This window comes from Chlamydotis macqueenii, chromosome W, assembly GCF_036417535.1.
Source record: "Chlamydotis macqueenii isolate bChlMac1 chromosome W, bChlMac1.mat, whole genome shotgun sequence".
NCBI lineage: Eukaryota > Metazoa > Chordata > Aves > Otidiformes > Otididae > Chlamydotis > Chlamydotis macqueenii.
The window spans coordinates 1,773,327-1,798,134 of NC_141592.1; the positions used below are offsets into that span (position 1 = coordinate 1,773,327).

At 45.5% G+C, this 24,808-nt stretch overlaps 1 protein-coding gene across 2 annotated transcripts in view; it reads right to left on the reverse strand.

The window, feature by feature from the left end:
• The window catches only part of LOC104485672 (netrin receptor DCC-like), a 368,885-nt gene that overhangs the window by 3,028 nt on the left and 341,049 nt on the right, over positions 1-24,808 (reverse strand). For both annotated transcript variants that reach the window (XM_086769575.1, XM_086769574.1), the window contains exons 23-27: positions 23,293-23,455; positions 18,451-18,677; positions 15,854-15,970; positions 12,011-12,166; positions 6,507-6,719 (exon numbers count right to left, since the gene is read on the reverse strand). In XM_086769575.1, coding sequence (XP_086625701.1) covers positions 6,507-6,719; positions 12,011-12,166; positions 15,854-15,970; positions 18,451-18,677; positions 23,293-23,455 — 876 coding nt within the window. The remainder of the gene's footprint in view (positions 1-6,506; positions 6,720-12,010; positions 12,167-15,853; positions 15,971-18,450; positions 18,678-23,292; positions 23,456-24,808) is intronic.

Consider the following 24,808-nt stretch of genomic DNA (forward strand, 5'->3'; position numbering starts at 1 on the left):
TATTGAACTCACTGCGGTACCAAGTAAAACCAATCTAGCCTCCATCCTTCTGATAGCCAAACTTTGCGAGAGCTCCTCAGCATTATTTTCTTTGGAGATACATCAAGCGGGACGTGAGATGATGCACTCAGCCCGTTGAGGACAATTCGGTTCAGCGAGAGGGTTCAGGGTTTCTGCTGCGGGGTTTCCAAAGGCCGGTCCCCAGCCACAGGGAGCGCAGTGAGCTCGAAACTCAGAAAGTATCAAAAGAAAAAAAAAATTTGGTAGGTTAGCACTCAACAGATCTGGGGTCGGTATCAAACCTGAAGACCAAAAATTTGTGTGGTTCATGGGTTACAGGCATTCTGGGTCAGGATGCAAAACAATGACATGAAAAAAAAGTTGAGAAAATGGAGATGAACGCAAAAATTTAGAGGACCTAGTAGATGGAGAGACAACAAGGTATCATGGTCAATGGAGAATACTGGAGTAGAAGGTGGCTACTGGTGGAGCTCTTTAAGATCTGGATCTAGGAACGATACTTAATATTTTGATAGACACAATAGGTGTGGGATTATGGAATCTATTACTGGTAAAAGCTTGGAAAGCCAGCTAGAGCTGGAGTAACACTGCCGATCTGCTGCTCATCCAAACATCTGGACTTCCACAGCGAGGAGGCCAGAGCACGTATCGCATCCCTTCAGCTGAATTTCGCATCGCTTCAGATATTTACACTGAGGGATGGGTCTCTGCTGGTTCTTTCACCTCCCTCAGTCACCTATGGAAAGAAGGACCTTCCAAAGCCTGTGGAGATGTTGGAAGAATTGTCTTTCAGAAGATCCTCCTTCTCTCCCTTGGCTGCACAGTGAGCTTATGTGACCGGCACAGAGTAGACACCCGTAAATCTCAAATTAGGCTGGAATGAGTCACATCTCTGAGAAGGAGGAACAGGAAGTTTTTGCCATAAATTCTGCTGGGTCTAACAAAAGGAAATGAGGGAAGAGAAGAGGCTCCATGCTTCTGATTTCGAGCCTCCAAGAGGGTATGTGCCTCAGAGAAGTCAACTATGATTGTCCTGAAGTCAACCTTGGTTGTCCTGAAGTCAGCCTTCAGGACATGGTTCAGTAGGCATGGTTGTGTTAGGTTGACTGCTGAACTTGATGATCTTGGAGGTCTCTTCCAACCTCAAAGATTCGACGATTCTATGACCATAGATGGGAATAACGTCTAGAAGTGAGCTTACTGGTAGCTCCACAGCAGGATGTTCCTGTTTAAGTAAGACGGTGCTTCTCAGCGGCATTTATATCAACGGGGAACCAGTTTATTTCTCCAGACAAGCAGAAAAATCCTCACTTCCCTTTGCGCCTTCCAGTAGTCCCGTTGATTTTAATAAGCCAACTCAGGTGTCTCCAGCTACCTGCATGCTAATTCAACTTTTCTGGACCGGGGCCAGATTTCTCTGATAGAGAGGATTGACCCTTTCGCGACATTTCTGCATCGATGTGTCTCCCAGTTGAATGGAGAAAGCTTGTTTTCATAAAAAGAAATGTGGAGAAAAAAAAAATAAATTCAAAATCGAAGGGTAAATAAAGAAAAAATAAAATAATTCAGAATTGAAGGAAGTAAAATCTTATGAATTAAAGGAGCAATTTTCCTTTGAATTTGGGAGTTACTAGTGCAAAAAGCTCAGATTTCAGAATAAAAGGGTCAAGAATGGATCATTCTCACACTTTCAGTGAATTTCTAGAGCTTGCTTGCGGTAAAGCATGATAATGAGAAGTCCATAATCTCATTAACACTCATTAAAATACGGAAAAAAACCCTACGTCAGATTTTTATACCCTATTAACAAAAGACTTCTTCGTTGCCTTTAAATTCAGTAATTCAATGACTGAATTCAAATTAGAAGCAATAAGCTTTCATTTGAGTTTTTTATTGGCACAGGGATTTTGTTTTTTTTTAATTCTGAACGGCAAACTTCCAAAAAAAAAAAAAAAAAAAGGATTGAGAATTTGATTGTATAGCTAATTAACCAGAGGTAATTGATTGCTCAGAATAAGCGCACTCGCAAATTACCTCCCCGCTTTGCGTGAGAGGGGATGAAACGCTAAAAAATTCTAAGTTCAAGTCTCCAAAATTTGCTTCATTTGCAGCCAAACCTTTCATTCTTGGAATTCCCATCTCTAAACACCCCACCCGAGATCCCCCAGTCAAGCCAGTTGAGTAAGAGTGGTTTTACTGGTGCTCCCGTGAGGAGCAGCCTATTTTGAACACTACTGAAAATTCTCTCTCTTTTCATAGAATCATAGAATAATTCCTATATTTTTTCTATATTCACTCTTCTAAGGATCACTGTAATTTCTGCATCTCCTGAGGTCCCAAACCTTTGTTATTTGAGATTATTATGGCCCAGAATTCACCACTACATACCAATATACTATTTTTTTCCTCTTAATTTCATCCTTCAGTTGTCGTTAGCTCATGGTTTTAACACCGGCTTTGCAAATCTTCACTCTTACCTCGGTTTTTCTGGTTCTTTTCTCGCCCTGGCTTTAGGAAAAAACCCAAAAATATATATTTTTTTTTTCCCCAAAGGGGCGCCCAAACCCTACAGCTTAGGAGGAGGAAGGACAATCAAACTCAATTTTGCTGTAGAATGAAGTGGTTTTTAGCTCTGGGATGTCACCGAGAGCCAGCAAGACCGAGAAGGTGACAAGTTGGATTTCCAACTACGCTTTTTTGGTGGAACAAGAAGAGAAAAAACACAGCGTTTTTTACCATCTCCCAAAAGATACGGGAGCCTGAAAAGGCTGACGTTGTAGAAATGTGACACAATACAAAAGCCACCACTTCACGGGTATTTTCGATCTCCTCACGCTGGCTTCTGCAGAAGAAAAATGACCTCCTAATTCAGGTTCATTTAAAGTGCAGCCGATCATCAAGACCTAGAAGGAATTTTCATTTGTGAGGGTAAAAAAAATAAAAAAATAAATCTTCCCTGTCCATTTGTAGAATTTATGTCAGGTCTATAATGCAATAAGCTCAACACTCCATCAAACATTTTCTATTTAACCTGAAAGGGGACTCAAGTCAAATCGCTTCTATGCCTACGCGTACGACTCGCAACGAGGAGCGAGGGCAGCCGCAGCGGGGATTGGAAATACCACGGAGCGCTTCTCACGCCGGCAGAATAAGAATTAGGAACCTCAAGCGCTCGATCACGAAGCCGTGATGAAAATATCAACGGGAAGGGCTTAGTGTGAAGAGTTCACATTTACCGGGCGCAAGTAAAAAAAAAAAAAGAAGAAAAACGGCAAATTTTAGCATCAGGTCAATCAAAGTCAAGGAAAAGCCCTGTGCTCATCCATTCTCTGGGCAAGATCTAATTAAATTAATTAATTTGGATCCTAATATTGCACGAGGGCCAGTGTTAGACACCAGCTCCGGGATTATAATTTAAATATCCAAATACGTCTGGAGCTTCGGCACGTGGCTGGCTGTGGGGAGGCGGTGGGGCTGGTTGACTACTGGAGGACGCCACCGCCCGGCATTTCCGTACGGGCTACTCTTTAAAAGGAGATACAAAACTCAACGCTGGAGGGAGGAAAGTCAACAACGAAGGGATTTCGAGGGAAATCTCCACCGAACTTCAGGTCCCTGGCTTTTTGAAACTCTTCGTTGGAAATCTCTGGATCAACCTCTACAGTTCTCTGCTGCTTTCTCCCCTTCTGAATGCTGCAGGATTTTATATATAATAAAATGAAAAATTAATTCATTCTATCTAGCAGGTTAAGGGAAGTGACAGTTATTCTGTCGTGGGAATTTGCCAAGAGCCTTTTAAACCTGAGATGTTCTCACGTGGGGCATAATTAGCAGGCGTGGTCCGTAAGGGAATTGTCTCAGTCGGCCTGAGGAGAGCTCTGCCAGCAGGGACCAGGGAGGAGCGGCCGTGGACGAAGGCGTCCGTCATTTTTTCTAGGAGGTTTGTTCAAATAGAGAAACACATCACAAGCTTTGTAAAGTCAAAAATGGCTTCAAAATTTCCGCTTCATGGGTATCTTCATGGGGGTTGGGCTAGATGACCTTTGAAGGTCCCTTCCAACCCAAACCATTCCGTGATTCTATGATCTAACTATGACTGAGATACCACGCCCCGGTACTCGGCACTCGTGAGGCCGCACCTCAAATACTGTGTGCAGTTTTGGGCCCCTCACTACAAGAAGGACGTTGAGGTGCTGGAGAAGGGGTCCAGAGAAGGGCAAGGAAGCTGGTGAGGGGTCTGGAGCACCAGTGTGATGAGGAGCGGCTGAGGGAACTGGGGTTGGTCAGTCTGGAGAAGAGGGGGCTGAGGGGAGACCTCATTGCTCTCTACAACGGCCTGACAGGAGGGGGTGGGAAGGTGGGTGTTGGTCTCTCTCCCAAATAACTTGTGATAGGACGGGAAGACATGGCTTCAAGTTGCGGCAGGGCAGATTTAGATTGGATATTTGGAAAAATTTCTTTACTGGAAGAGTGGTCAGGCACTGGAACAGGCTGCCCAGGGCAGTGGTGGAGTCACCATCCCTGGAGGTGCTCAAAGAACGTGTAGATGGTGCACTCCAGGACATGGTTTAGTGGGCATGGTGGTGTTGGATTGATGGTTGGACTTGAAGATCTTGGCGGTCTCTTCCAACCTTAAAGATTCTATGATTTCCTCGAAATCTTTCTTGACATCTCTTTTTCAAGGCTTTCTCTCTCCACTCCCATTTTAAGCGAAAAGAACAGAGATCTGACTTCCAGAGGAGCGGCATTCAGGAGCGGGCGCTGAAAGAGCAACCTAGTTTTGAGGGATGATGTGCAGGACCAGGATCAGTTCTACACCCCCCACCGCCCAGAGGCACAAAGAGAAATCATTTACAACGGAAACCTTTCTACAAGAAATTGGGAAAGGCGACAACATCAGTCTGGCTGATGACTCTGAGGACAAGTACATTGAGAAAAGCAAGGGAAACCAGACAGAGAGAGAAATCAATCGCCCTCAACACCACAAAATAGCCAGAGGGAGATCAGAAATGAAGTTACACACAACTCTAAAAAGTCAAAATTGTGATTTCAGTAAATCAGGGAATATAATAGTTTGATTGCCATATATAACCTAGCAACACAGAATCATTGAATGGTTTGGGTGGGAAGGGAGCTTCAAAGCCCACCCAGTCCAACCCCCCTGCCAGGAGCAGGGACATCTCCAACCAGATCAGGTTGCTCACAGCCCTGGCCAACCTGGCCTGGAATGTTTCCAGGGATGGGGCATCCACCACCTCTCTGGGCAACCTGGGACAGTGCTCCACCACCCTCAGCGTAAAAAATTTTTTCCTTATATCTCATCTGAATCTACCTCCCTCTATTTTGAAACCATCACCCCTCGTCCTGTCCCAGCAGGCCCTGCTGAAGAGTCTCTCCCCACCTTTCCTGCAGCCCCCTTTGGGCACTGGGAGCCGCTCGCAGCTCTCCCCGGAGCCTCCTCTTCTCCGGGCTGAACAGCCCCAGCTCTCTCAGCCTGGCCTCACAGCAGAGCTGCTCCAGCCCTCTCAGCATCTGCGTGGCCTCCTCTGGACCCTCTCCAGCAGCTCCACGTCCTTCTGATGTTGGGGGCTCCAGAGCTGGACGCAGCGCTGCAGGTGGGGTCTCACCAGAGCGGAGCAGAGGGGCAGAATCCCCTCCCTTGACCTGCTGCCCACGCTCCTCTTGACCCTCTGCAGCCCAGGATGCGGTTGGCCTTCTAGGCCGCAAGCTCATGTTGAGCTTCTCGTCCAAATGAGCTAGAGGGACACCGTTCCCTCTCGCCCTGCCCCACGTTGCCCGTCCGCAACTCTACGTGTGAATGTTTCACCGCAACCATTTCATCTAAGCCCAAAACCAACCCACCGCTTCATTCAACATCGAAACTATCCTACAGTCTTTTTTTAAAAAAAATATATAATAATTTTCTTTCTGTTCCTTGCACGCGCGCTATTTAGTTTTTAAGTAGTTTGCACACCGGCGCGGATGGCAGCCGGTTCTTTTCCAGCATACATAAATAGTCCTTTTCATTAGCCAAAAAGCAAGCCTCGAAACAAGAGTCAGGCTTTGGGCACCGGTTCAAGTCGCTGTAGCACAACAGGAGACTGGAAACAAGACCAAGTGATTAATTTGGCATCTCATTTAATTCATTTTTATCACTTTGCTTGTTAGCTCTCATTTTAAGCTATTGCCTCGTCCTGAATTTTTATTTCAGATTGTCAGAATGAAATATTGGATGATTACCATAAAACTCTCTCTGTCCATTTTCTGTGAGAACTTCCAGATGTTTCTTCAAGGTACGGGACAATCTGGTGCTCTGTTTCCTCACAAACTGCAACCTGATCTCGTTGGAGATCTCCCTTCTCCTTCGCAGGGGGGGTTGGACTAGATGACCGTTGAAGGTCCCTTCCAACCCAAACCATTCTATGATTCTACGAAATTCAAAGATGAGTTGTACCGGAGATTTTTCCCCCCCCCATCCCCCTTACCTGTTTGAGACAGAAGCGGTGTGTAAGGGACTTTCGGTTCGATTGCGCTCATGGGCGGAGGTAGCAAGGGGTTGGCAAAGCTGCGGAGGGGGTGCGTGGGGCGGACGCAGGCGGTGGGGATGGTTCTGCTCGGGGCGTCTTCGGTGTTGGAGTGCTCAGGTTGCGTCTGCTGGAGCAAGGATGGCTGCTGTGGTGCTGGTCCTTCGTTCACAGCTATAAATAGTGGGGAAAAAACCCAACAACTTATTATTGATGTATTTTTTATGTTCCATTTCCTGCTTTTATGGTCATTTTCAACCGAAGGGATAGAATTAGCCTCCACCCTCCAAGAAGGGGCAGGAAATGTGTAAACAACTCCATCAAAAGTTATTGGCAGATGAATTAAAACCCAGATGTTCCTCAGAGCGGCTGTGTGCCATTTGAAGCTCAATGCATCATCTTTTTTTTTAAAAAAAACCCCAAGCATGATATTTTTATCTCCTCCTATTTTTCCTCCCTAAGCGCTTTTAAATATTAAAAATCAATAAACACACAAATACATCAAGCGGAGATTGGAACAAGCTACGACTGTGGAAACTCATTACGTTCAGCGTGTTGGTGCCGCTGGAGTTAGGGTGGAGAAAAGCTGGAGACAAAGAAAGGACTTAATTAATTTCCAGATAACCAATCACTGGTGTTGTTTTTCCTTAAACCAGCTGTAAGATTCAGTGTGGCAAAAAAAAAAAAAAAAAAGGTCGCTGGTTTATTAGCCTGTAGTCAAAGTCAACTCTTCAAAGATTTAAATGAAGCTTTCAGCGTCAACCTCCGGCATGGACTTTCCATGCCGGAAAACGGAAGCAAATGTAGCGTTTAGGAAAATAAAGGTTGAGACAAAGAGAAAAGCCCTTTATTTCTCCAGCCCTTGAGAAATCCGTGTTGTAACCAAACTACAAATTACAATATTACGATAGCGCAGGTGATTTCAGGATGTGTATGGTCCACGGCGTTGTCAAACATCATGAATACTTTGAACGCAGAAGCAGCTCCTCTTGAGACCTCTTAGATGCAACATCTTCTCATCCCGTGGTCTAAAATCAGACAATCTTCTGTGGAGCACATGCAGTGAAGAAGATGTCGCGTAGGAAGGGGGGAGAGAAGATAGCAAGAGGCGGGATGCGCGCTCAAGCATCCCGATGGCATCACCCAACATGGCCTCTCGGCCACGAAGAGAAACTCCCTGCTGCTGTTTACGCCAGGAAACAATGTTGTACCACGTTATTCCGACCACCGTGCCTACCATGGTAAGCCGAACTATTTCAGAATTAATTACAAGGAACTTATTAAACTGGAGCCCGTTGGTGTTGCCCAGTGTCTCCACAGCACCTAGGCCAGCCAGGATGGCTCCCGGCACAACAGCTCATCACGAAGCTTGTGGTAGGAACCAGAAATCTAGGAAAAGCTCAACCTCTTCCCGAAGAAAACAACCTTCCTGACATATAGATGTCAAAATTAGTTATTAAACTGGGACCAAAACTGCTCCAGAGGATGCGGTTTCTTTCAAAGCCTCCTGCAACAACCAGAACTCGTTGTGTAAATTACACGTAATTACCCAGCCAAACCCAACTCTCAAGGCATTTTATAATAATTAATGTCAAAGTATATAAGTAATTACAACCTACTAAGTGGCAAAACAATTTTGAAAGACGGAAATTAGGTTTTCTCCCCATTCCCACAGCCCCGTTGCTTGTTCCTACGGCAATATCGCAGACGTCCCCGGCCACGCTGAACACCACGGATAGGAACCCAATGCCAGGACCAGAGCAAGGTCGAGATCATCCACAGTTTGTCAAAGTTTGCCCGAGTGTGGTTCATTTTCCTTGTTTTTCCCTTCAAGGCTCTTCGCATTATCACGCCATTACCCTAGTTCTCCTTCTCCATGTCCTTCCTTGCCCAGCAGACCCCTCTCTGTCTCCTTCTCCAAGGACTAATGTTCTCCTTAAGGCCTCCAGAGGCATGGAGGTTATTTGCAACGGGGAAGAGCAGAATCATAGTTTAGCTCAGGCCACCCTCGCTCACTGCTCACACGTTCAAGAAGGTGTCACAGCTCTACGCTACCGTGGGCACTGGGCTCCTCTCTCCCTTCACCCCGTCCCAGCCAAGGAAGACGCAAAAATCATACCCACGTCTCACAGAGGCACACATCTCAGGGTACAACGCTTTCTGGAGCAAATCGTTGGCGAGGCCTTCGCTTAAAGTAAAAAGAAAAGCTTTTGTCTACGCTCTGAGCCTCAAAATGTCTTCTGATGCGTTTCTCGAAGTCTGAACTTTCTACGGAGCCCAACACTGGTTTAGCATATGGATATGTTTTATCTTATGGATTTAGTTGTAAAATCTGGAGACCTACATAACCACCATTCCAGAAAAGATTTCAGGTTCTCCTCCAGCTATTACTGAAGAGAAAGGTGTGACGACTCTATGAAAATTAGAAGCTAGAGCTGGGACTTAAATATTGAAGGTAAGTGGTCTAACAGAAGTGCTTCACGCTTGAGAAGACTTTTTTTTCTAAAGTAAGAGGTGCACGCTTGCAGACGTAACGAGAACCTGGAAGAGCCGGGAGGAGAAGGCAAGCCACGGGAAGGCCTGCTGACCGGACAACGGTCACTTCATTACGGCTGAGAGATGTTTTCTGCGAGGAAAAACTGATATTTAGCAATCGTATTTTATGGCTGGTAGTGCCACCAGCAGCAATCAAGACAGATTATTACTCAAGCTCTGTCTGAGGCCCGCCTCTTTTTTCCATTTTCTTCAGCAGAACATTTGTCCTGAAGGTAAGTCGCGGCGCTCGGATCTTCAGGTCAACGAAAAAAGCCTTCAGAAACAGAAGAAGGCGTTCAAGCGTCGTCCGCACGGCAGGATGCCGAGCAACACCCTCGCTAATGGCCCGGTGTATGATTTATTCAGGGATCGCTACGTCTTGATCAATGGTGCTCGGTCACGCAGCACCGCAGGTAGGCTCCGTCTCAGAGGAATTCTTGCCGGGTGTTTCTTTGTCAGACACGGCTGCGATTGGGCAAGCGTCGAGTGAATTTTTCATTCAGGGGTAAAACAGCTTTACGTAGCATCTCTACCTGCTTTTCAGGAGGACGCGCTGGAGATTGACGGGAGGTGGGTGTTGGTCTCTCCTCCCAAATAACTTGTGACAGGACAAGAGAAAATGGCCTCAAGTTGTGGCACGGGAGGTTTGGGTTGGACATGAGGAAAAACTTCTTTACTGAAAGAGTGGCCAGGCACTGGAACAGGCTGCCCAGGGCAGTGGTGGAGTCACCATCCCTGAAGGTGCTCAAAGAACGTGTGGATGTGGCACCGCAGGACACGGTTTAGTGGGCGTGGTGGTGTTGGGTTGATGGTTGGACTTGATGATCTTGGAGGTCTCTTCCAACCTTAAAGATTCTGTGATTCTATGATCTGGGAGCTTTGGAAGTCAAGAGCCTTCACCAGAGAGCACATCAGCGATGGCTATAAAAGGTTCTCACTGCACATTGTAACTGGCTTAGATGATTTTTGAAACACCGCACAGTCTTCACGACCCAGACCTCAATAATCTGAAAAAGTCGTTATCCAAACGAGGTTATGTCCACCGCTTTCGGATTATAACGGGAAATTGCCTAAATTATCTGAAATCTTCACTGCTTGAGCTTTTTGAGGGCCCATCAGGTCAATCGTGTCCCAGCCAGCGCCTTGTATGGTATTTCCCAGTTGAGGTGCCTGCATCCCCGAGGCATCAGCGGAAGTAGGGAAAAATCCTTCACTTTCACAGCTGGATTTTGGATCTGAGGTCATTTATGAGCAAGCTGAGATGATGACAGCTGAACAAAAAAATTCAGTTTTCAAATTCTTCTTCTTTCGGCTATAGGGGATACTGTAATTTTATTTTTTTTCCCCCAACATTTAATGTATGCCAAGCAAGAAATTGAATCTACTTTGTTTCTTTGCATCGCATTTGCGTTGGATTTGGTATTAATTTAAGCAGCAAATCAAAACTTCATTATGCCAGCGAGGCCCTCCAGAGGAAACAGCTGTCTAGCTTTGAAAGCACCTCGGCGACCACACTGAAAAGACGGGGAATGGCATCGGGATGATGATTAGGACACCTGAACCTTTTACCTCCAATCCCACCACCAGATTTCAATCACCGCTCCCCAAAGACCCGTCTGAACTGACTGAAAGAAGAGGAAAAAATCCGGCGTTTCAAGATGAATTCCCCGTGGACCAGCAGCACGGCCTCTCTGTGATGTGAAAAAAAAATTACGTGTAACAGATTGACGTTAATCTGTCAATAACTCAGCCTTGAGATGCCGTAGAGTTGAGGGAGAATGAGAAGAAAACACAAGGCCTCCAACTCTAATTAACATGCCAGAGCACGCTCCCTAGGCTCGAACAAAGAACAGATGGCTGCCGGCGCGGCGGAGGCTGACAAGAAAGTCGTGAAGGTGAGGCCGGGGGCTCGCGGATCGCGATAAGGTGAAGAATAGTTCCGGGAACACGCGAAGCACAAATTTATTACCGCAGGGGAGCAACATCGAGCATGCTCAAGAGAAGAGATACGTGAGGGAACGGTATTGAAACTACACGTGTACAAGGAACGGTAAATACGGAAGAAAATAAACCGTTCTCGATGCCCACTAGAATCGAAACAACTGGCTTAAATTTTATTAAATTAGATTTCAAAGAAATATTTCTAGCGGCGAGGGCAGCTAAGCCTGGGAAGACGCTGGGTGGAGAGGTCGTGTAAGTGCTACCACAGATTATTTTAATGAGCGATGCGACTAGATTCCGCCTTGGGACGAAGAATCAAAGAATCATGGAACAGTTTGGGTTGGAAGGCACCTTCAAAGGCCACCCAGTCCAACCCCCCTGCAAGGAGCAGGGACATCTCCAACCACATCAGGTTGCTCAGAGCCTCATCCAACCCGGCCTGGAATGTTTCCAGGGATGGGGCATCCACCGCCTCTCTGGACAACCTGGGCCAGTGCTCCACCACCCTCAGCGTAAAAAATAACATTCCTAATATCTAATCTAAATCTACCTCCCTCTATTTTGAAACCACTACTCCTCGTCCTATCACACCAGGCCCTGCTGATGAGTTTCTCCTCATCTTTCCTGTAGGCCCCCTTCAGGCACTGGAAGGCCGCTCTAAGGTCTCCCCGCAGCCTCCTCTTTGGGAGAAGAGCTCCCAAAGCCGGCATTTTTTTAGGGAACGTCCTTATGAATAAAGCAAAAGGAAATCAAAGCGCAGCGAAATGATTGACAGAGCGGCAGAAAACAGGATCAGATTAGAGAGGCAGTGAAGGTGTTCAACACAAATTGGAAATTGCAACCGGAAACATTGCTGTTGCCAGACGGGCTCCCGAAAAGCACGGCAGCACAACTTAACTTGGGTAGAGCTTATACATCCCGCTGACAGAAAGCAACCGATTTCCAAGCGCTTTTAAGGACAAAAAGTAGAAGAAAACCATTGTACTGACTTCTTCCTGCTCCAAAGGTCCTGTCCACCGAGAGGGTCGGGAAGGGCACCGGCCGAAGGGTGAACTGCGGGTGCGGGTATCCGCAGGTGGGGGACGGCAGGATCCCGGGGTACTGGGCACTTTCTAGCGTTGGCACCGGAATGGCGCTGACCACAGCTGAAAAGAGAGGAAGGACAGAGAGATTCGATGAGCGTTTTTTGGAAAATGAAAAAAAAAAACCCCAAACATCTGCGGAGGGTCAGTGCCGTTTCTGATGCCTCAGGAGAGCCTGCTGCCCTCAACCGCTGCTCCGGAGGAGTGGGCAACTCTTCCATCGTGTCTGCCAGCGTCACACCAATGTCCCCGACACCCTCAGAGGTCCCCAACGGCACAGGGCCACCATGTTTACCCATCAGCTGAGGCTCTCTGGGCATCGTTCCCCACTCAGGAACATCCAAGCCTGTAAGGAACACGGGTGAGGTGCTCCAGCAAAGCAGGAGCTAAAAGCCTGAAGCTGAAGTTGACTTCTTGAGCTGAATTCGAGTGAAACGCTTCGATTTGGAAACCGGAATCACAACGCGCTAAATTCAGGCTTTCCTATGAGTTATCTCCTTTATTTTCAATAGCCGATGCTTGAAGAGTGAGTGATAATAACGCTATAAAATAATAAATTTATTTCTGGCTTTTAAGAGAAACTTGGAAACTCTCATTAAAGTTTTACCCAGCCAAACAATAAGCGGAGATTTTTGGCTCATTGATGACAAGGTTTGGCTTATCTTTCACACATGAATTAGAAACAACGCTCTAAAATTTAAAACAGTCGTCGCGATTACTTCTAGCTCCTACTTTTTTACGCAGAGTGGCCAACTGGGCTACCTGCCCAAGGTCGTCCAAGAAGTGACGACGGCGCCAAGGCTCTCCGAGGGCATTTTTAAGCAGACGGCTTTCGGAGAAAAGTGAACATCAACCATTTCCAATAGATCTTTGCGATTTCGAGTAGATACGACAACAAATCTGTTCTGTCATAGCCCGTCAGCAAACGGATTTGCACTTCATGTTGATATACGAGAACACGGAAACCAGAAATTCCCCAATCAAATCATGGAGCTCCCTAAACACTCTTCTATATTTAAAATATACTGTGGCACGTAGAAAAAAAAAAAACCAAAACAGCACTCAAGAACAGCTTAGACGTGACAAAGTCGGATATTCTGAATTATATTTGAGCACTCCAGAGGCTGCCAAAGCAACCAAGTTGATGTGTTTGTATTTCCCTGAAAAAAAAAAAGAACTGTCGGTGACTTTCTGCAGTTGTAGAGAGGGGGATAAACAGAAGAAAACTCCCCGCAAAAACCAGATTTTATTTTCATCTTCCGTAAGTAAAGACTGCAAACAGAAAACAGGGGAATTACAGGACGTGATATCCAAAGCCTTTCTCAAGTATTTTTCTCTGTAAAGACTCCTCTCCGTACCCCAGTCCTGGTATTTTGTGACCTCCTCTACTTCAGTAGCTTCAGAGTCATCAAAGATATCGCTAAAACCTTATCAAATTTATCTGGTTTATGCTCCTTCCCCTTGAGGAAGCAAAGGTCCACCATGGAGCACACATCTTCTCCAAGACCGCAAATACCGATTATTGCGATGAGCGTGACTACTTCCAGATTTGGTATTTAAAAATTAACAGTATGTATTTTTTTTTTTTTAATTCAGAATTATCACGTAGCTTCTTCAATCTATTTCATCGCTCGCCGCCGACAATTCATTTCAGCATCAGGCAAACGGAGATAAATTAATTAAAGTATCTAACCTGACGAAACCTCAATTCTATTTTCCAGGGAAAGAAACACTTTCAGCGTAACTCAGCCTGCACAAATAAGACTTTCATAAATCTGAGTTGAATTACTTGCAAACAACCGTAATGTGCTGTCGCTGTAGATTAGATTGATACTGAAAAAAATATAAATAAATAGAAAAGAGGACATCATTTATCAAAATCCATCATTTGGTTGAAAAATACTAAGTATGTTTAAGAGCGCTTTTACCTATAACCTGCAGAACAACGTTGACTTGACTTGTACTTGACCAACGCTACGCTACTGACCCACCGGCATCACAATGGATTCGCTTCTCATCTTGCTTCCACCACTCCAATCTAGAATCACGGAATGGTTTGGGTTGGAAGGGACCTTCAAAGGTCATCTAGTCCAACCGCCCCACAAGGAGCAGGGACATCTTCAACTCAATCTATCCATTTTCCTTGGGTTGCTGCTGTCCTTCAAATCCCGGCCAAGCCAGGTGGAAAGACAGTGGAAAAAAAGGGCAAAATTGCCTGATTGGGAGAGCGGTGTGATTACGAGATGGGAATATTTCCCAAGGCATGGCCAGGCGGTGCAAGAACTTTCTCTACCTCAACCCAGATGTTGAGGTAGAGAAAGCTCTTGGAGGTTGACGTAGGTTTACGTCCTTCCAGGTCGTAAAGAGGGTGGAGGTTGAAACGTGGTGAGACGTCCAGCCCAAGGCGCGAAGAACTGGAATTCAATCTCTCCCTGGGCACGTGTGGTTTATCCTCACAAAGGTTGGGTACTGAGGTCGAGCAGCATGAGCTGACCCGCACCCACAACAAACACAAATTAAGGGAATCATTACGAGCTACTACGAAGTAATTTCCTGAAGAAAGCCACGGTAAGTCATTCCCTCTCCTCTCCTTCATCCAGTTCCTTCTATTTTTTTTTTTTTATATAACATTTGTGATGTGCCCTTCCACAAACCTACAGAGAAGTACTTCCATTTAACCATCAGAGCTAGAAAGAAATCTTGCGATGAAGTGGATTTCTGTCAGTATATCTTCACTTTTCATAACTCAGATGTGCCAATTCCCACGGATTTTTCATCTATTTTACGGAGTCAAAAGTAGAACTTCAAGCTAAAAGCTGAGAGCTACCAAGAGATTGATCACAGGGCTGCAAAGGTGGAGACCCAAAGCCTCGTCCTCCACCACAACCTTGCTCAATGTCAAATTCTCTTGCCGATGCTTGTGGGCTCCCACTTACCCCCTTTTTTTTTTTTTTTGCTCAGATGTGAAATTTTAATAAGTTCTCCAGGATGGGAGAACCTATATAATGCTCTCCAGCCTTCCCATCCCTCTCATGCACTTTGCTTCTTTGAAAAATTTGCTGCATCTACGGAATTTGTCCAACAATAAACGCTCTAAAAGTTTATACCTATTAAAAATATCTTTTCTCCTCACTTATTTGGGTTTAGAAGAGAGCTGCTCTGTATTTAAAAAGCATATGGTGGTGTGGGCAACTACTACAGACAGAAAGAAAAATAAAGAAAATAGAAAAGAAATTAGATAAATGCATAATTTTAAAAAATACAATTAAAATATAAAAAAATAGAACAGCCAGCTGATTCTAAGTAGCGATAATAGTAATAATATCAGACTTTACACCTGCGTATCGCAAAGCTTTCTGCTCTGGCAGCGAATTCTTAGCTCCGTTTTTAAAATTTTACGGTAGGGAAGCAGACGGATTTATCCGTCAACAGCCACCTGGTAAAAACAGAAACGATGACTCTTTAGGCCTAACCTGGGCTCAGTCTAACGGAACTCTGATTTTTAATTCTCTCCATAGTTTTTCCACTGATAACTTGTGAAGCCCTGGCAAGCTTCCAATGCTTTAAATTTTTTTTTTTTAATTTTTAAATTTTTTTAAAAATTGTTTTACAGTTTTTTTTTTAGATGAAGAAAACATTGCTAATGCTACTCAGCTTGATGAGGCCTAACAAGATCCCACTAGAAAGATCGTATGAGACCTTCTGATGGGCAAGCACAGCTTGCGGAGTGCAGAAGGTCCTGGTACTCACGAGGGTTGGTTGGTTGTGACTCCATGGGGATCATGAGCTTGGCACGGGTGGCTCTGCGGGCAGCGAGCGAGCGCTCCAACGTGGACATGCTGCTTCCCACGTCTTCCGTCTCAGGACCTAGAGAAAAACAACACGGTAGCTCTGTTGAAAACGAGGTAACAGAATGTTTCTCCTCATCTCTTCATTTCTCATGCTGAGGGTGGTGGAGCACTGGCCCAGGTTGCCCAGAGAGGCGGTGGGTGCCCCATCCCTGGAAACATCCCAGGCCAGGTTGGCCGGGGCTGTGAGCAACCTGATCTGGTTGGAGATGTCCCTGCTCCTTGCAGGGGGTTGGACTGGATGACCTTTGAAGGTCCCTTCCAACCCAAACCATTCTATGATTCCGTGATCTTATATCTACCAATAGATTTTCTTAGAATTCCCCTTTTTCTTTGTCTCTGAAATTGTCTCAAAAACCTCATTCACTTCATAAAAATACAATATTTTTCTTGTAACCTCCCTGTTATAAACTTATTTTGGAATTCAAGTATCAAGATCAGAAAAAGGTTGCAGAAACTCAGGTATGTACAAAACCTGACAGCCAAGAATTGGTCTTTGAAATACATCACAGAATCATAGAATAGTTTGGGTTGGAAGGGACCTTCAAAGGTCATCTAGTCCAACCCCTCTGCAAGGAGCAGGAACATCTCCAAGCAGACCAGGTTGCTCAGACCTTCCTTGTGAGATGCCACCAAGTCCTATGCACCGATTGCCCAGACTCCAGACCCAGGAATTCACGGTGGCTCTTCCAGCCTGTGCATCTTGTTTTTTTTTCTACGGAAATCAAGTTAAAGATGTTCCTGGATCCTCCCTTTCTTTGGCCTTGGATCATGACTAACACGTCTATCTAGATCAGAGAGCTGAGATACGCTGCCTAATGTCCAATCCAATTAAAAAAAAAAATAGAGGGAGGTAGATTTAGATTAGACATCACGAAAAAAATTTTTACAATGAGGGTTTTAGAGCACTCGCCCAGGTTGCCCAGGGAGGTGGTGGATGCCCCATCCCTGGAAACATTCCAGGCCAGGTTGGCCGGGGCTGTGAGCAACCTGACCTGGTTGGAGATGTCCCTGCTCCTCACAGCAGGGTTGACTGGATGGCCTTTGAAGGTCCCTTCCAACCCAAACCATTCTATGATAAAACTGTCTCAGCAGCTACAGAAATATATAGAAATATTCTGTTCAGATATTGAAACACGGATGCTCTAGTCACATCAGCGTGCGATATTTGAATGATTTAAAAATTCTAGAGGATACACTCGTCAGAAGGAAAGTGTGCTTGGAACTGGATGTTCAGCGGAGAGAACTGCAACGAAATAAAAGCTGTATTTCTCTCTTCATACTTTGCCTCATATGAACCTCATACTTACGTTGCTTTTGCTATTTTACTAAAGCACGGATTTTTATACCATGGATTTTAATAAACCACGGACTTTAATACCGTCATACAGATACACTTAATACCCAACTCATACTATTCACCTCTGATGCACCCACGCAAACACACATTCCTTAAAAAAGAAGAAAAAAAAAAATTTTTTTTTTTTTTCAAATCACTCCTCTCTGAACTGCGGCACTGAAATGCCAAGTCTTCTACTGATGGCCATCCAAAGACATCATTGCTAGCGAAAAGCCAGGGGCGGTATTACTGAACTGTGCGTTACAGAATAGAAAGAAACATAAAGGTGTTTATTCATGGTCCAAGGTGTTTACACATAAAATATTTAGCCCAGTTTTTTTTTTTTGTCATAAACTGGCTCGTACGCTTGGATGACTTCCTACCACGCGCTCGACTGCAAGTCTATTGCAATCATAGAATCATAGAATGGTTGGAAAGGACCTTCAAAGCCCACCCAGTCCAACCCCCCTGAAGGAGCAGGGACATCTCCAACCGGATCAGGTTGCTCAGAGCCCCGGCCAACCTGGCCTGGAATGTTTCCAGGGATGGGGCGTCCACCGCCTCTCTGGGAAACCTGGGCCAGTGCTCCACCACCCTCAGCGTAAAAAATTTCTTCCTAATATCCAATCTGAACCTACCTCCCTCTATTTTGAAACCATCACCCCTTGTCCTGTCACACCAGGCCCTGCTGACGAGTCTCTCCCCACCTTTCCTGCAGCCCCCTTTGGGCACTGGGAGGCCGCTCTAAGGTCTCCCTGGAGCCTCTTCTCCACGCTGGACAGCCTCAGCCTATCCTCGTAGGAGAGATGCTCCAGCCCTCTGATCATCATCAGAGTCATCTGAAAAAGTCACCTCCATTATTTACAACCTCAACCAATATTCTGGAATTATTTGGCTCCGTCACCCGCAAGCAACGCGTTCACGATGAGCTCAAGACTCATCAAGGTTGATGTTTTCAACTTCCGTGCTGTGTTTCCCTCTCCGTCCCCCTCTATGCACCACCAGCCTCTCCCCAGCCTGTCATCATGGTGGAAAAAATGTCACCAGCTGCAGACCTTTAAGGTCCCTTCCAACCCAAACCATTCTACGATTCTAATTTCCCCAAAGCTCCAACTGAATCCCAGCCAATTCCTGTCCCTCCTGCCCCCGGAGCCCCTCACCGGGCTGTGGGGTGCTCTTGCTGCCCAGTTGCGTTTCCGACTGGCTGTGGCTGACTGGGGTGATGTCCTGGCAGGTCTGCATCGGCGAGTCCCTTCCTGCGGTGTCCGTGTCTGTTGGCTTCTCGATGTTCTTCATTTCCATCTCCTCGTGGTGTATCCACAGATCCGGGGGTCTCAGGTCTTTCTGGCTGCCCTTCCTTTTACCAGCGCTGTGGGTTGCACGTTTCCTGCAGCAAAGAAAGAGCAAAACCATCACAGAAGAACATTTTTCCTCTTCAGAAGACCAGAAGAGTGATGTCTCCCCACTGGTGTCTTCCAAGGAACCTCTCCAGTTGTGTCCTTTGAAGGACAGCAGTTATCTTGGTGTGGTCCTACACTTCCTGGGGATGGGCTTGGGGGTCAGTAAGATGGGTCACTTTATCCACCAGTTGACGTAGAAATTGGGTAAAACCACTCTTCCTGGAACAGAAGGGAAGTGGCCAGTTTCACCTCGGAAAGAGTAGAACTTGAGGAGCACCTACATCAAAAACAGCGACCGGAAGCTGCTGAGCCCATTTCTGCCGTGTTCTGCGCATCTTAAACCTCCCGTAACCATGTGAGGCATGTTATATTTCTTTAAATATACACCAAAGCAGGATTTTTATTACAATTAAACAAAATACACACTCTGTCTACTCTGAGGAAAAGATCTGCTCCTTACATGTGGAGCACAATGCCTCATTTACAGCCGCAGAGAAACTCTTATCAGAAATCCATCCTTTTAAATAAGTCTAGAAGTTATTTTTCTGGCTTATTGTTAGGGTTGGTTTTTTTTTTTTGCGTAATAATCCAAATTATTGAGCAAAATCCTATACTCTTACCCCTGTTTTTTTTCCCTTTGTGCATCTTAAAGTACTTTGCGAAAGGAAAAGAATATTCCCGTCCCAAGTGGAAAAGTAGAAATACTTGTGATGTACGAAAAGCTGCAGGCAAATATTTCCTAATTCATGTGCACTTTTAGGTAGAGAAAGAGAAAACCTTGATTTCCAGGGGCACCCAGTCCTCTCAGCGACTCGTTACGCCCATCGCAGGCCCACCCCCAAACCACCCCCTGATGGGAAGGCTCTTTCCCAAATCCACCCCTCGGCCTAGCGTTGCGCGTATTGTTTGCGTAGGCGTGCTCAGACAACTGCCCTCCAGGAAGCATCGTGGCAGGCGGCACGGGATTATTTTACCCCAAAATAGCTTGAGGAAATGTTAAACTTCAAGAAACTCCAATTGTTTGAATCGATTTCTGTTCTTCTGCTACATTTTCTCAGCCCGCTCTAGAAAGCGAGAGATGCACGTCACGTCTAGGTGCGTCACCAAACGTTTTGCTTGCAAGAGGAGGCACGAACACATCCCATAATTTCAAATGTCACCCAGGGCACAGCCCTGTCTCGGCCCTAGAAGTTGATGGCAAGGACATTTTACTTCAGCAGAGACATCCCAGTCCTCAAACCACCACCCGTAGACCGGTTGGTACCCTAAAAGCTCTTCAAGGGTCAACAGATTAATTTCAAAACATGATCTGGAAAGTCAGCGGTGGAGGCGCCAACGCTGAGGTTGTTCCAGAGATTTCTTGTTCATAGCCCACAAGAAATAAAAGTGTTGGCCTCTGGTCATAATTACTTCCTAGGTTTAGTATGGTTTTTTTTTTTCTAATTGCCAAAATTTAGTTATCTAAAATGAGAGCATTTCAAAGAATAGCAATAAAGACATCTCGATTAACATCTAGAAGAATAATTACGAGAACTTTCATCCAAATCTCAATGTACGACCCGTCTGAATTTAAAAATTAAAGTTGTTCTTTCTGTCTCATTCCAAAAAAAAAGCCCATAACTTTGGTTCTAAACAAGGAATGACTTTCTTCACTTCAGCTTTTTTTGTCACTCGTGATTGAAAGGAATTCAGGAGCGCATAGGAAAAGGTCATCAACAATCAATGAAAACGAATCCTCCCCTGGAATCTTTTGGTTCCGCAACGCAGAAGTTGAGGTTTGGCTTCCAAAAAGACATCTCCCCTCAATTTCTGAGGGAGGCAGGACCTTTGGTACACCAGAGAAACGCGTTATACCTACACGTTACCTATCTTAAAAGATCTATTACGGTCACGCAATCTCAAATAACGACAGCAGAACTTAAGCTGTACTTTCAAAAAAACCCAACTCGCTGGAGAGGAAACTCTTTCTTGTTGTCCGTTTCTAGAGTTTCCAGCACAATTCCGCCGGGGCAGTGACCCCAGCTGCTATACGCATGCTAATTTTTCAAATGCTCCTGAGTGAGATGACTCTTCATTGCCTTCATTTTGTGGTTACATTACTCTGGAGAAAACGCTTCAGGTTATAACAACTCAGCCCAGTTTATTTTTTTAACAACAATTTAAGACCTCTCCATCTGAAGACCTCCAAAATAAACCGTTCTCCTGGGCAAAACACATTTTTACCTGTAAAACAAAGCCATGGGTCGAGACATCTGATCGGACCACCCCGTCCTGGTCCGATCAGATGTCCCTCTTCATGGAGGAGGACACAGAAGCAATGGCCCCGTAAGCTGTAACCACCACCTGCACGCGCCCTGAGCCTCCTCTGCTACTCTTTGCAAAGCACGTTGAAGGCACTCAACAATAAATGCGAACGTTACTTCACCTTAATTATCATGGAATGGTTTGGGTTGGAAGGGACCTTCAAAGGCCATCCAGCCCAACCCCCCTGCCAGGAGCAGGGCCATCTCCAACCACATCAGGTTGCTCAGAGCCTCAACCAACCCGGCCTTGAATGTTTCCAGGGATGGGGCATCCACCGCCTCTCTGGACAACCTGTTCCAGTGTTCTATCCTTCTGATGCATGAGCTAATATTTTCTGGGTTTTTTTTTGTTTTTACTCTTAACCTGGCAAAAAAAAAAAAGGTGCACAGTCCATAGGCTGATTGTTCTGGCGTGCTACAAATTGTTTTGTTATACCTTGAGGCCGTAAAAAATTCCCAGAAGAAGCAGAAAAATTCTTTTCTAACTGCCAAAATTTCAAAGCATTTCAAAGAACAGGAATAAAGAACACGGGATAAAGAAAGTGCTATCTTCCCGAATTTTAAGATTCAACTGGGATTCATCTTCTCTAAGATGGGTGGTAGAACACTGTCCCAGGTTGCCCAGAGAGGTGGTTGGTGCCCCATCCCTGGAAACATTCAAGGTCAGGTTGCCTGGGGCTCTGAGCAACCTGATCTGGTTGGAGATGTCCCTGCTCCTTGCAGGGGGGTTGGACTGGGTGGGCTTTGAAGGTCCCTTCCAACCCAAATCCTTCTATGATTCTCTGAATCTCCGTTACCGCAGGATCCACACCTTCCCTTTACGCATAACCGGGTAAGTTATTGCACCTGAATCTTCACTCGCATTTTTCTCCCCTATTTTTTTTACCGGCATCAAATTATCGGAAGGTTTTTACGGCTGATATTTCATTCTCCCCTAGATGGTAGGGCAGAAAATACCTCCTAAGCTACCTAGGTCGTTCTGTGTAACATGCTTTATTGTGCTTGGTTCAGCCAAGTTTTAATTAACTTAAGAAATATGACTTTCCTCCGCTGAAGGCTTACAAGAGATTATTCCAGCTCCTGCAAGTTTTTGCTCTGGGGAAGGACACACGCATTATCCAACCAGACTTGGCCTTTACCCTCAAGATTTTAAACGAAGAACCCGCTGCCAATAAAAGCCTGAATCGAAACTCTTTTTGTCACGGTATGCATCCCTCCAGGCAGGTCAGAAACAAAGTCATTCCCACCGCCAACCTCCGCTTTGAGGAAATCCAGATTTTTTTCCTGTTGTGCGAAATTTAAGATGCATTATTTAATTCTTATAGCCCTATTTTTTTCCCCCCATTTTCAGCGCAGAAACGGTTCATTTGGGGCAACTTGGGTGAGATCCACCTGCTCATAGTATAGATATTCAGAATTTAGACAGGAAATCCAAATCCCACATTTTTAAATCAATGGACAACAATAAGCATCTTCAAACGGCAAGTCTTCCGACGTCTTAGGACAAGAGGAATGATCCTGTGAAGCCTACAGAGGAGGTCAAGGTTGATCAACTCCAACTTGGACATTTAATTTTTGACACCTAATTCTGGATAGATGAATCTCTCTGCTTCTTTCTCTTGTAATTCCCCTTTGCCCTGTTCGAAACTCAAGAGGGCTTTAGCCTTGATTCGCCAAACTCTACTCAACCGAAGAATTTCCGTCGCCTTCAGACGATGGCCTGATTTTCAGGTGCTAAGACTCACAATGGAAGCAGATTATCAAATCAGTTCATCATCCGACTACCCCAGCCCTCCTGAAAGCATGGGCCCTTTTATATCCTTTCAGAGGAATCCTAAAGATTTGTTTTTCCCCCCGTAATTTTCTATATACTGGGGTTTCTTTTCAAACATATAAGAATTATCTGGAGAACCAGTTCTGGATGCTTTTGGAGACTATCTGGAGAGGATGACGTCCTCCCAAACATTAGCAGGGCTACATCGCCGGGCACAGGGAAATATATTTTTTTTTCCTTTAAATCACCGGAATTAATTCTGAATTACATTTGGCAATACAAAGAACTCAGAGCTGTGCAGGGCAGACTTATCTTTCAAGGCTCGGAGAATTTATTCTGAAGCTTGTGGAACGGGGGACGTTGTCCACTCACCAGCAACGAGTGACACCTCCAAAACCAAAAGATGGAGCCCCACAATGCAGTTCAGTCCCAGAACCCACGTCTGGTCCGCACGCTATTGCCCGCATCTATTTCGAAGCTGAGCACCACCGCCTTTCCCCTCCATCCCCCGATTTGAGAACGTACTTCCTTTGCTGGGCCGAGGAGCGCCTGGTGCAGATGACGGCCACCACCGCCACCACCGCCACGGTGATGACGCCGACGGTGACGATGATGATGACGAGGAGGTTGCTGTTCTTCTGGGGGGTGACGCTGCCGTGGGGAGGGTGCATCTGCCCGATGGGAGGCTCTGAAAGGAGATGGACAACGAGGGGACGGTGAGCGCTGGATTGGCTCCCCTCCCTCTTTGGGAGTCACTCGTTAAATAAAAGACACAAATCCTGTCAGGTGGCACCAATTCCACTGAAAAACCAGATGGAGGGTGCAGATGGGTGTCATAAAGAGCTGAAATTTATGTCTTGCTGCATTTCAGTGGCACGGCAAAGAGGAAAATATTTAAGCGGGAACGACTTTTCACTTTTTAGGTGTTAATAACCCCATGTTGGGAGTCAATAACTCCCAGCTCATTTTTGCTATTTTCAGCTGAAAAGGGAAATAGAAGGACTATGGATTTTTTTCTTTATAGCCCGTACCGTCTTGGTATTTACAGGGAAATACGTATCTTGCGCGTGAGCCAACCGGAATGCCCGATTGATTTATCAGTCTCGCATCACATCGTACTTCCTTTATCGCTACGCTTCCCCACGCAACACTTGAGCAGGTAGGACGAGGGGTCACGGTTTCAAAATAGATGGAGGTAGACTCAGATTGGATATTAGGAAGAAATTTTTTACGCTGAGGGTGGTGGAACGCTGGCCCAGGTTGCCCAGAGAGGCGGTGGATGCCCCATCCCTGGAAACATTCCAGGCCAGGTTGGATGAGGCTCTGAGCAACCTGATGTGGTTGGAGATGTCTGGTTGGACTGGATGGGCTTTGAAGGTCCCTTCCAATCCAAACCATTCCATGATTCTATGTAGGACAGGAAAAAGTAGCAAAATTTTGCATTCCCTCCCTGTCTCGGCGGAGGAAAATTATCAGTGTGAGTTAATCAGCTACGTGCTTTGTAATTATTTTGTACTTTCAAATCTCACTCGATGCTGCATTTGAGGGAAATCCTGTCTGTTGTTTCGTTCAGTCACGTGAGAGGACAATGCTTCATTAGGTAACGAAGATGGAGTTAGGAATAAGTTATTGAGAGCGTATCTACACCCCAGCTGGCACTGATCAGGTCCAGTTAATTTTTGTTAATCCAGGGTTTCCTCTCTTTTTTTTCCATTTTTAGGGCAGAATTAATTAATTTTTAAAATTCTGTATTCTGCAGAAAGCATAAATTGAAATATAACAACGAAAAATGCATTTTATATTTCTTTCTAAGTTGTTACTTTGTTTATGTCTCTGGTCTGAGAAATACCTAGAGCATTTCTTACGACGGGACGATCGTATCCAGCGACACGCCTTCGGGGCTACCGCGTTAGCTAGAAATTCGATGGGTAATTTGGAGATCGGCTTCAAGAAAGTCAAAACAGAATACATGGTGACCTGACCCTACTTTTTGTTAACGTTTCTGGTTAAATCTCCTGGCTGTTTTGCAGCAGATATTTTG